Source organism: Heteronotia binoei, chromosome 3 (assembly GCF_032191835.1).
Source record: "Heteronotia binoei isolate CCM8104 ecotype False Entrance Well chromosome 3, APGP_CSIRO_Hbin_v1, whole genome shotgun sequence".
In the NCBI taxonomy this organism is placed as follows: domain Eukaryota; kingdom Metazoa; phylum Chordata; class Lepidosauria; order Squamata; family Gekkonidae; genus Heteronotia; species Heteronotia binoei.
In genome coordinates, this window is record NC_083225.1 from 48,418,090 (window position 1) to 48,430,583 (window position 12,494).

At 40.7% G+C, this 12,494-nt stretch overlaps 1 protein-coding gene across 1 annotated transcript in view; it reads right to left on the reverse strand.

Moving 5' to 3' along the window:
• ADPRHL1 (ADP-ribosylhydrolase like 1) overlaps positions 1–12,224 on the reverse strand; it is a 33,343-nt gene extending 21,119 nt beyond the window's left edge. Inside the window, exons 1-2 of the mRNA XM_060233713.1 lie at positions 11,739–12,224; positions 367–531 (exon numbers count right to left, since the gene is read on the reverse strand). Of these exons, the coding sequence (XP_060089696.1) occupies positions 367–531; positions 11,739–11,952 (379 nt within the window). The 5' untranslated portion in view covers positions 11,953–12,224. The remainder of the gene's footprint in view (positions 1–366; positions 532–11,738) is intronic.
• Positions 12,225–12,494: the final 270 nt, after the last annotated feature.

Genomic DNA, 12,494 nt, shown 5'->3' on the forward strand with positions numbered 1-12,494 from the left:
AGTCTGAAAGACTTCGTGATGAACAATGACTTAAAACATCTAAGTTCTAATTGTGACCATCTTAACATTGGTTAGAAATGAGACAGTATGTGGATTCCTACCTGAGGTTGGAAGAAGGCTTCATAAATTGCTTAGCAGAGTGGCAAGATATAAGCGAATAGCATGGTGGAAAACTTACATTCAAAAGGAAATGTACTGGTATTGATAATCATGGGAATTGTTTATCTATCATTGGAATACAAACAGACCAGTTTCTGTTAAGCTTTTAATGGTCATTGAAATTACTTTGAATTACTTTAATGAACAATGGCATAGGTCATAGCCTAGGATAGTTTCAACTTAGAAAAAGGGGGAAAGCATTCCTACCTTTCTCATTAAATGGTGTGTGCCATGCTAGGAGGTAGTTGTCTGGTTTCAGTTGTGAGCAGCCCTCAATAGTAGCAGGATCTGACCATTTTTCAGGAAGTTTCTCAACCACATCAACATAACGTTTTACGAGTTCCCGATATAGATCTTCTAAACACCAGTAATCTGTTGAGAAAAGATCAATATAGCTCATTTTCGACATCACCAAATCTGTGGATACTTAAATCTGAAGCCGTGGACAGACAAGATAGAGCCTTCTGAACACCAGGCTTGAAGAAATACCAGAAATCCTCCAAAGTAACGGAAGCAGCACTTGTAGTTTTATGAAATTAATGCGCTATGTGGACTTTGCTTGGCAATTACAGAGTATTGCCAGACTTCCAGCCTTGGTTACTGTTAGTAAAAAGCAGAGAAAGGAGCAGGACTTATCCAGGGCTGCTTTTGCCTTCCTTTAAGGAAGGAGTCATGAGAGCCAGGCCTGGCAGCAACCACTGAGTGACTTGAGACCATGTGACCTAGCACTGCCAGCCTCCAGGTGGGGCCTGGAGATCTTCCACTTTTACAACTGATCTCCAGCTGGCAGAGATCAGCTCCCCTGGAGAAAATGGCTGCTTTAAAGGGTGCTCTCTATGGCATTTTGCCTTGCAGAGGCCCATCCTCTGCTCAAACTCCACCCTTTCCTAGATCCACCCCCAAAGTCTCCAGGCATTTGCAACACAGATCTGGCAACCATATCTGACATGGACCTGGCTGTTTACTACTATTTAATAGCAGCCACCCTGTGGAAGCCATTAGTGTGTAGTGGTTACAATTTCAAGCAAAGATCTAGGTGACAGATGTTCAGATCTCTCTTCTGCCGTGAAAGCTGGCTGTGTGACCTTAGGATAGTCATGTACACTCATCTCCACCTACCTCACTGAGTTGTTTTGAGGATAAAATGGAGGAGAAGAAAGTGATGCAAGCTGCTTTGAGTCCCATAATGGAGAAATGTGGGGCATAAAGAATAAATATAGCTGGATGGGGGGCAGGAGCAGATAAAGACAGGTTGGTTGGTGAGTGGGAAAGAGAGAAGGGAGCAGAGAAAAATGAAGACATTGCCAGGAAAGAGAAAGAGGAGATTGTGTGGAGAAGGGGACATAGGAGAAAATAAGGTGTCTTTTGCAGGTCTTTGTTGGTTACCCATCATGCAACTAGGCCTGGCCTGGCCTGGCCACCAGTACTGCACAACTCAAGGTTCCAGGGTGAGAGAAGGAAAGAAAGATGGGAGACAGATAAAGGTAGGTTGGCTCCTTGGTGGTTGGGAAAGAGAGAAGGAATCAGAGAAAGGGGAGAGGTGATGGGGACCGTCAGGAAAGGGAGATACTGGGGATGGGGGAAAATGGAGGTCCTCCAAGTCCTTGTGGGGTCCTTGAATTGTAATTGTATAATCAAATAAAGGCAGTAGGGAATATTAACATGGTAATAAGAAATCACCCATTCAATTGTCTCCTTCTCCCATCAGTCATTTAAATGGATTGTATACTCTTTAATAGCCTTGAAAAATGATAAAAGATATTTTTAAAAAAACTTTTCTTTATTATTAATTTTACATAAAGCGCTGACTCTTGGAATTAATCACAATGGGACGTATTTCTGAATAAACCCATCTAGGACAGAGCCCTAGGTGATTGTGAGGACAAAATAATAGATGTTAGGTGTTCCAGGTGTTCCAGGTAAATTAGCACTAAAAAACTAAATAATTATAAAGAAAAAGCCCCCTGTTTAATCATAACTCCCCTTATTTTTCTGTTTTACTTCCGTGTAATTGACCATGTGACACATCTTAAAGATACGGGGTTCTCCTCAGGGTTCTAATCTTCCATGTGCTTGGAGGTTCTTCCCTGGCAGAATTTCCTACTTTACTTTTCATACTATATCAGCTGGCAACTGTTTTCTTTACCTGCACAGGTATCCAATTGTGTGTGTTGTAAGAAACAACATTAATATTGACTATTCAAGAACCAACTTTGTTTGCAAAGTCAGGCTGACTAAAGCCAAAAGTTAAGCTTTCCAACTGAAGGAATAGTCTCTTTATCTATTATCTATTTATCTTGCCTAGTTTGTGGAAAAATCATAAAACCATTCATAACTGACCCTTTGAATCCTTATTCTATTTTATTTCATTGTTTCTTTTCAGGCAAAAACTGTGTGTTCAGGTACTTCCCCTTTCTCAGCTGTGATTCAAGTAAATTGTGATTCTACATCTTAGCCCACTGTGAAAAATAATCATAATTATTTTGTATTGGTTCAAAAATCGCCTCATTTGTAAGACTACTAGCTATAGCTGATATAAAAAATTGTCTTTTAGAAAGGATGATTTCCCCTTTAGCAGCTGGAATGTGGCATATTACTTTTATGGATTCCAACTTTCTAGATGCTGCAAGGCAAGGAATCTTGTCTTGCTCTTTGAGTATGGGCCATTTCACACATTCGCCATAATCTCTACAAGTGTAGACTGACAAAATCTATCTTGTCATGATGAAACATTATGCAAGAAGCACAAAAGACGTAAGACTTTATTGCATGTTTATGTGAAGAGTCACCACGAGAATTATGTACCACTGGCAAAGGAACTCTCTGTCTGATCAGGCCAGAATATACAATAGGATTACAAAATAAGAATACTGGTTGTGGAATTTAACAAAAAACAAAACAATGCATCCTGGACAAAAAGTGCTAAAATAAAACAGGTTTACAGGAGTTATAACTGTGCCATGCACCTTGAACACCTGAATAGATATATCCAGAGCTCCCAGTGTTTTTAGAAGTCTCTTTCCAGGCATGTGGGAAGCCAGTTTAATTGAACACAAGGCTAGAGATTTCTAGTGGGCATGGCTTTTTTTGTAGCAGGAACTCCTTTGCATATTAGGCCACACGCTCCTGATGTAACCAATCCTACAAGAACTTACAGGGCCTACTGTAAGCTCCAGGAGGATTGACTACACCAGGGGTGTGTGGCATCATATGTGCAAAGAAAAAAAGCTACAAAAAAGTCCTACTAGTGGGGACTGTTGCATATGAAGTGGTTTGAGAGTAACAATTTCCACATGTCAATAAAGTCTCAAGAGTTACATCAACTAACAACAATTTCCATCTCAGGCTAAGTTTTTAAAGCTCAGTGACTATTCTTCTTGTTTGACTGATTTTACATGTTATTTAAAAAACAACTCCTTTTAAAATCTCTAGGATTATTCATTTCCACCTGCGACATTAAAAAAAAAAATCCTAGACTGCTGAAGAGCTAAATTTCTGAAGGCTAAATTTCTCAAAAGATGTTTAAAAGTTCAAGTTGGACCCCACCCAGACTTTCAGGTGGAAGGCAGATTTAATGATCCGAGAATCAGATTTAAAGATGGCCATGGTTAGGAGTTGGGTAGAGGGTAGTGAGGACAACATGGGATCTGGTCTAGGTGGAAACTCAGGGCATGCAGCTAGGTGAGGGAACCAGGTGGCTGCTTGCAGGGAAGTGAAGTAACTCCCTTGCATGGGACCATCTGACAGTGCCTTATTGATTAATTAAAGCATATTGAAGACTTACCAGTGTAAGCATGACTTCTGGCAAGGGAAATGGAGGGTCAGCTCCTTTCCAGCCTGCTAAAACCCCCAACCCCGACTGCTCCCCCTGCCAGGGCTGGCCTGTAATGTAAACTGACAGCTACAGTCCTCTTTTTATTTCTTTACACCAGTCAGATGGTAGTTAAAGATGCACATGTGGGGCTGGTAAAAAAAAGCTGTCACTCTAGTAATTAGAACATGAAGGGAATATATAGTATAAGAAGACGGGGAGTAGAAATAGAGAGGGCTAACCTCAGGCCTAGGTAGGGTTTCAAAGTTAGGCAGCATGAATGCAGGTGACAGATTGTGCAATAACTGTTGTAGTAACTTAATTTGACATGTATGGGTTGCCAGCTGGCCACAGAAACCACAGCCTGGCCTGCAGCAGCTTAATGTGCAAGAATTAGCAGGCAAAGCTATTCAAAGCATAGATAGAGATAAACCCCTGCTAATATCTGCATGTCAGATAGGGTTGCCAATCTTCAGTTGGGGGCAGGGGATTCACTGGTTTGGAGGCTCTCCCCGACTTCAGGGTTATCAGAAAGTGGTGGTGGTGGTGTTTGAATGTCCACTGGGAACTCCATTATATTCTAAGGAGATTGGTCCCCATAGCATATAATAGGGAATTAATCTGTAGGTATCTGGGGCTTGGGGGGGCCCTGGTAGAGGCACCAAATTTTCAGGATAGCATATGGCTACTCTCCTTGAAAAAAAACCCCAAGTTTCAAAAAGATGAGACAAGAGGGTCCAATTCTATGAGCCCCAAAAGAAGGTACCCCATCCTCCATTATTTCCAATGAAGGGAAGGCATTTAAAAGAAGTGTGGTCCTTTTAAATGTGATAGCCATAACTCCCTTCAAAGTTCAATCGTGCTTATCAGAACCTTGGTTCTGGCTCCATCCCCAAAGTTTCCTGGCTCCACCCCTAAAGTCCCCAGATATTTCCTGAGTCGGACCTGGCAACCGTAGTGTCAGACTACCAATAAATGAATAACGATAAGGGTCAGGTTAAAAAGATAGTAACCAAGTGACATGAAAAATAAAAAAATAAAATAAAAGGGCTGACTTAGCTATTATACAAAAATCCAGCCCCAAATGTATCTAATGAACCATAGAACATCAAATGTGATATATAGTATGTACATTAAGTATTTTGTTCCTCAACTTGGATCATTTAGAAATTTATCAGTAACAGATGCAGTAACACGTGTTGCCTTGGGGCTTTTTTGTATCCCTCAGCTCTGTACGTGTCCAACCTGATCTTGCTCTAAAACAGGCTCGTTATCTTAGTTTATTGTTATTGTGGTCCTTGGACCAAATATTCAAAAGGAGAATACAAACATACAAAGTTTCCAGGATTTTAAAATATTGTCTTAGAAGCTACAGTTTGCTAAAAGACTGCCTTTACCTTGGCAGCTAGCCCTTTGTCTGCCCTATATGGAAAGGGCAGCCATCAAGATGGAGCTCAGGTGTGAAAGTTCTTTATTCCAGATTTAATCTGCCAGAATGGAACTGCAAAATGCCACCTCTTCCTTTGTGCCAAGGGATTTTATCTCTTGTGTTTCCCCCAGGGCTATTTTTGTAGCAGGAACTCCTTTGTCTAATAGGCCACGCACCCCTGATGTAGCCATTCCTCCAAGAGTTTACAGGGCTGTTAGTACAGGGTCTACTGTAAACTTCAGGAGGATTGGCTACATCAGGGGTGTGTGGCCTAATAGGCAAAGGAGTTCCTGCTACAAAAAAAGCCCTGGTTTTCCCACCACTTGTGGGTCAAAAATCCCTTTCCTGATGTCTCCAGGAAGATGTAATCTCACCTTCACATCCTCAAGTCTCTGTATGAACAGAGAATTCCGGCTAAGATATCAGCTATTTATTTCAGGATCCTCAGCCAGATGACAATTCGCATTTTCAAAGCTTTGATGATTGGTACTTGGGCAATACTTGGAAACAAGTGACTTCCCCCTACCTGCCTATTTACTGCTAGGAAAGAGAAAAACCTTAAAAACTAAACATTTTTTAAAATAATGCATTTCTCCTCAGTTTGGGTTGTAATTAAGGTTGCCAAGTCCAATTCAAGAAATACCTGGGGACTTTGGGGGTGCAGCCAGGACACTTTGGGGGTGGAGCCAGGATCAAGGGTGTGTCAAGCATAATTGAACTCCAAGGCCATTACATTTAAAGGGACCACACACCTTTTAAAATGCCTTCCTTCCATAGGAAATAATGAAGGATAGGGCACTTTCTTTTGGGGCTCATAGAATTGCACTCCCTGGTCCAAACTTTTTAAAACTTGGTGGATAATTTGGGGAGAGGCACTGGATGCTATACGAAAGGCTTGGTGCCTCTACTTCAAAACACAGTCCCCCCCCCCCCCCAACCAGAGCCCCAGATACCCGTGGATCAATTCTTCATTCTTTCCTATTGGAATAAGTCTCCATAGGGAATGATATGGAATATTCCATAGGGAATATTCCCTATGTGCATAATTGAAGCTCCACAGCACTTCAAAAGAGCCATAGCTAGGATGTACCGCCCCCCCGCCCCAGATCAGTGATAATAAAATATTGTTTCCACCTCTGAAGCAGAGAACTATACAACATCGAAGTAGTATGCAGGAGTCAGGTCATGAAATCAATAAGGATGTTTCTACAGTAGTTCAACAATTCACTCCGGATGTGCGTCTATGAGTCAGAAATGAAAGTACATTTGTTTTAAAGTTGTTGAATGCTGAGTAACATTATGGAATATCAAATGTTTGGTACCCAGGAAATGCTATGGATTCAATAATACTGGAAATCAGGCCTTGAATTCAGCAGAAGCTCACAGGAGCACAGCTCCTGAACCTTTCTGACAGCCCCCCTTCCTCTTCCCCACCTACCTATCTTGTCCATTGAATAGTCAGATGCAGCTGCATAACAATCCCTGGATGAGCTCCACCACCTATTTTTCTACAAAATGACCCCTGCTGGAAATGTTAGCAGTTAACTATCAGATCTCTCTTTAGCGAAAGGAATCCTAAGAATCTCTAAACCAGGGTAAGTAGCCCTGGGCTCCTCTGTGCGGAACAGCAGTAAACCAGACTATTTTGCTCAGCCCAGCAGCTTCCTTGCCCCACCCCCCAGAAAAAAAAAGAACAGGCCTGGATTCAAGATGTAATGGAACCAGTTCTCAGCTGAGAGGTGGAATGGCATTTTGGTTGCTAGGAGAATGTGAAAGAGGTAGAGCAACAAATGTTCAAAATTAGAATTTTAAGTGTGGTCATTTTGAAACTGATGGCTTTGAGTATAATATCCCCCACTGCTTCTCTTGTGCACCACTAAGATCCTTTTCACAAAAGCATCCTTTAGTACTGGACACCATACAGGGATTATTTTCATCAACTGTAATCACATTTCTAAATGTTTGCATCAAAGCAAAGCCTTCATTCTTGTATTTCTACAGCAGTCTTTGAATTTGTAAGTTTCCTTAAAAAAAAGAAAGTCTCTACACAACATAGACCAAAGTTTCCCATACATACATCCTTTTGCCTGTCAACAGTTTCATGGATGTCTTGCTTTTTAAAAGAAAAAAATTGGTACAAAAATGCTGCCTACCCTGATCATCACCACAACTCCTGTGCATGAAAAATAGTTTGGCTGGTGGGGTTTGCGTTGGCTTGGCAGTTTAAGCAACAGGCATTTCACACATTAAATTATCTAAAACACAGAGTGGCTTCTTGCTAGTTTTAACCAGAATTTGGAAAACACTGCAACTTAGAAGACCTGGATTTTTACTCTGTTCCCAGTTAAGTATTGGCAAATTATTACTTTGAGTCTCAGGTTCCTACTGAACAAGCTTCCAGTTAAGGTTCATTTTGTTGAAGTTCACTGACTCCTAGAAGAACAGAAGGTGTCTGTGGACTGTTTTTAAAATATTGTTTTGGAATTGTTCATCCTCCCTCTTCCTTACCTCCAATCCAACCTTTAATCATGGATACAATAAACCAAAACATTGGCAGCTAATGTTCTAGTTTTATATTCTTTTTTTAGATCTTACAAAACATAATCAAAGGTTTCCCAAAGTCCAAAAAGGGGATGCTTTAAATTACAAGTTTTCCTTGTTGTATATTATCAAATACAAGCGCTGCGCGGAAGGAATCTTAGTTTCCCCTATTTCTTCTGTTCTTTCCTTGAAAGCCTCCATAGCCTCTCCCTTTTTCCTGCTTCATTCTCTTCTTCTGACCCACCAGCAAAGCTACCTTTATCTGTCCCTCTCTTCAGCTTTCCCTCCTCACCTCCCGCTGACAGTCTTTCCCTGGAAAAAAGTCTGTTATGTGGTGCCAGCTGCCTGTCTGGGCTGGGACATGGTGTGTAGTAGGAAAACCACAAGGACTTGCAGGGGATATGTCACTTTCCACTGTATCCCTACACTATTTTCTCTTTCCCTCCTCCTGAAGCCTCCATATCAACACCTTTCCTTGGTTCCTACTCTGTTTCCCATCTGCAAACCAACCTGCCTTTTATCTGTCTCCCATCTTCAACTATATACCCTGCTTTTCTCCACAACTGGTACCCAAAGCGACTTCTATCATTCTCCATTCCCCCAGTTTATTCTCACAACAATCCTGGGAGGTGGGTCAAGCTAAGTGTAGGTACCCAGTGAGTTTTCATGGCAATGAGGGGATTGAAGTCACCCAGATCCTAATCTAACTGCTCTACCACACTGGTGTTTGAGGCATGGCTGAACAGGAGCAAGCATCCAGGCTAAATGAGTCATGCAAGTCAAGTGGTAGCAAATTGCCCAATGGTTACTGCCAGGCCTGGCCCCAATGTGTCTTTCCTTAAAGGCCAAAAATAACCCTGGAAAGAGTCCTACCCCCTCCTACTTACTGACAAAAACCAAGGCTTGAATGCTGGCTATACTGTAATGGTTGCCTAGCAACAGCCACAAAACATATTCGTTTTTTAAAGCTACTGTTTCTATTATTGCATGTGTGTGGGGATTAATCACTCAATTAAAAAAATAATATTTTCCTGCAAACTTGAGACTTTTTTTAGGTCTGTAAAAAGATCTGTCTTGCCTATTCATGGCTTCATGGTTTTAAGTGTCCTCAGGTTTGGCCACTTTGAGAATTAGTAGATATATAGATATTAGCTTATTCTGATCTACCCTTGCTTGTGTGTGTTACCAAAATCAATATATCCAGGTTTTTTTATGCAATTAACATATGAACATGTTCACAGTTAACTCACAGTCCTCTACATACACAATTTTCCTGAATCAATTTATCAATAAAATTATATAAATGTAGGACCGCTAGACACAAGTCCAGGAGAGCAACAAGACTTTTGGGGTGGAAGCTTTCAAGAGTCAAAGCTCCCTTTGTAAGACAAGTATTCTGTCCCACAAGAGAAACTCGACTTATGTGTCACCAAATACAACAGCAGTAATAATAATAATAATAATAATAATAATAATAATAATAATAATAATAATAATAATAATAATAATAAATAACCTTGAAATACCAGAAAGCAAATTCTGTATTTCTTTGGGTGGTATAAGATTATCTACAACAAACTTCTAAGAACCAAGAAAAGCCAATTTCATTCTGCCTACTAGAAGCTGTCTGCAGAAATACCTACATTAAAGTATCTTACAGCATTCTCAACTGCATGTTCACACCCGGGGCTTTTTTCCAGGAAAAAGAAGTGCTGGAACTCTCATGAGGGAAATGAAGGAGAAACACACAGGGTGCCCCTCATGGATTTTTAAACATTTTTTGAGAATTTTGTTTCCACAAAGACGTTCCAGCACTGCGTTCCCCCAGGGAAAAAACCTGTCCCCTGGATGATTAAGAACTCCCTTTGAACAATCAAGATCAAAAGCATTTCCCACTCACATAGAAGGCTCTATGCTTTTAATTCCACAGAAAACATTCCAAATGAAATAGTATGATTAAGAACACACTTGAGCATTTCAGAGTTTAGACCAGGGGTGGCCAAGCTTAATTTAAGAGACACATATTGTATGGCTCTCAAAACCCCCACCACCTGGCTTAGAGAAGGCATTTTTCTCTTTAAATTACTTCTCTAAACCAAGCCAGCTTGTGACTTGGAGAATGTATTTAAAGTTAAAGTTACTTTCTTTCCACTTGTCTCTTTTCCTTCCTTCCTTCCTTCCTTCCTTCCTTCCTTCCTTCCTTCCTTCCTTCCTTCCTTCCTTCCTTCCTTCCTTCCTTCCTTCCTTCCTTCCTTCCTTCCTTCCTTCCTTCCTTCCTTCCTTCCTTCCTTCATGTCTTGCAGCTCTCAAACATCTGATGTTTATTCTATGTGTCTCTTACATTAAGCAAGTTTGGCCAACCCTGCTTTAGACAGTTATGGTTCTAATGGTAACATATGTACAGTTCAATCCTTCTGTATGCATATTCAGAAATCCCAATGAATGTCCAATTAACATTGCTGCCAAGTAACTCATTTTAGTGGGATATCCATTTTCATGTCCATTGTTGCAAACACAGTGTTGCTATTATAATGATGCACATGTGAATAAAGGAATCCTCAATGTTGTTCCAGGGCTAAGCGTATTTTCACACAGCAGCTGCCCTGCTATCTACAATAGACAGAGGTATAATCACTTGCTATTCTTTGGCTGGCATAACTAAAAATGGTTGCAAACCCCTCTTGATAAGTCACTTGCAGATAACATTTATGCTCCTACAGAGGTCAAGAGTAGGAAACATGTGATGTGCATTTAATCACAGACTATATTCAGAAGTATGTTAGTCATCCCTTCCCTTGATAGGCTGACTTCTTGCCATTATCTTTAGGGTATTAGCTCCCCCTCACATCATTGGCTAACCAGCAGCTAGACATGAAATATCCAAGATTCTCTTCAACAGACCTCTGCCAGCTAAATTTAGTACCTCTCAGCAGCAGTCAGATAAGAGCTGAACATGAGTGAAAACTGCATTGACAGTTTTGATTTTAGAAAAAGAAAATTGGGAGCAAAAGAGAAATGCTATGCATGGTTTTGACATATGCATTTGTTCTTATCAAAAGACACTGATGTTTTGTTCTGCAATGTCAACTTAATATTTGTCAAATAGTGCACAGAAATTGCATTGTAAGATACAATGATATGAATATGATGACTTTCAGATCCATTTTTATTCAGATGAAAATCTCCTTTTTTACTATACAGAAACTAATAATTCCCTTCCCGTATCCATTTTTCATTAAAGGCAAGTTCACAGCAATTCATCCCGTATATGAGAATGTGTATCATATTGCATGTTTAGAGGAGAAAGCTCATAAATAAAGGGGAAAACTCATAAATCCGGTCACATTATTAATTGTGAATGGCAATATACATAAAAACCGAAGACATCTTGAGGTTCAAAGTGTTTCACATAATGTTATCTCTGTAATGGGGTGTATGGCCTAATATACAATGGAGCTCCTGCTAGAATTCTACCCCTGCTTACAACAATCATATAAAGTTGACCAATGTTATCTTCCCTGCATTAAATGTTGGGGAGCTAATCATGGCTTATATGAGGCCACCTAGTACTTTTATGGACCCTCTGAAACAGGGGCTTCCTGCCTCACAGTGAGCGCTTTCAGCCACCATACCAATTTCACTAAAGAGAAAAATGCAAAGCATCCTATAGAGCACAGATGTTCAATCAACATTACAGCACAAGCTCACTGTTCAGCTAGCAGGGCACTGGGATTATAGCTGTTCTCCAGCTGTTTCCCTCCATCCAAACATGCACCAGGACTATTTAGTTTTTCCTACCTGTAACGAGAGCTTCAGCTGTAGCCATGTGCATAATAGTATTGTCACTCATGGGCCACTTGTCAGAGGACAGCACTAGGTTCTCGAGTCCTCCAATTTCCTTCAGTTCCTCTTTGATCTTTGCACCTAAAGCATTGTTTTCCCGGGTGAAGTTTCGATAACCCAGAGCATCCCCAACTTCTGCCAGCAACAGACCAGCCTTAAATTTCTCCATTGCAAGATGACTTGGATGCCTTTTCAATATTCTTTGGTCTCAAAAACAGCCACTTGGTGTTTCTTTGTTCTGTTGCTTTCAAATACTGGGTCAAGCAACACTTTATACTGGGGCCATTGTGTCAGGGCACAGAGCTGTCTCTACAAGGCGGACCTTTCCTTTTCTGGCTTTGGAGATGCTGGCTCTTGTCTGCCATCCAATGAAGGGATAAAAATTCTTAGTGCAAGTATTTTCTAACTTATTTTTAAGTTGCAAGTGCATGAAGTGCGCAACACACAAGTCCATGTACGTAGCAAAAATCAAAAGCCCTCCTATAATCCAGGACAAAGCAAGCCAAGAAATATTTTGGCTGCCCAGTTTAAGTAACTCTACACCTAGGAAAACATACGCTGCAATCAGGAGGTTTATTTTTAAGACTGTGCAAATGAGCATGTTTTTCTTTGATTTTCATACTACTGTAAGTCATCACTCTTTCTGAGTGGGGGGTGGGTGGGGAGTGCAAATAAACAAGAGATGAGAGAAACTGATTTGTTTGGACGACA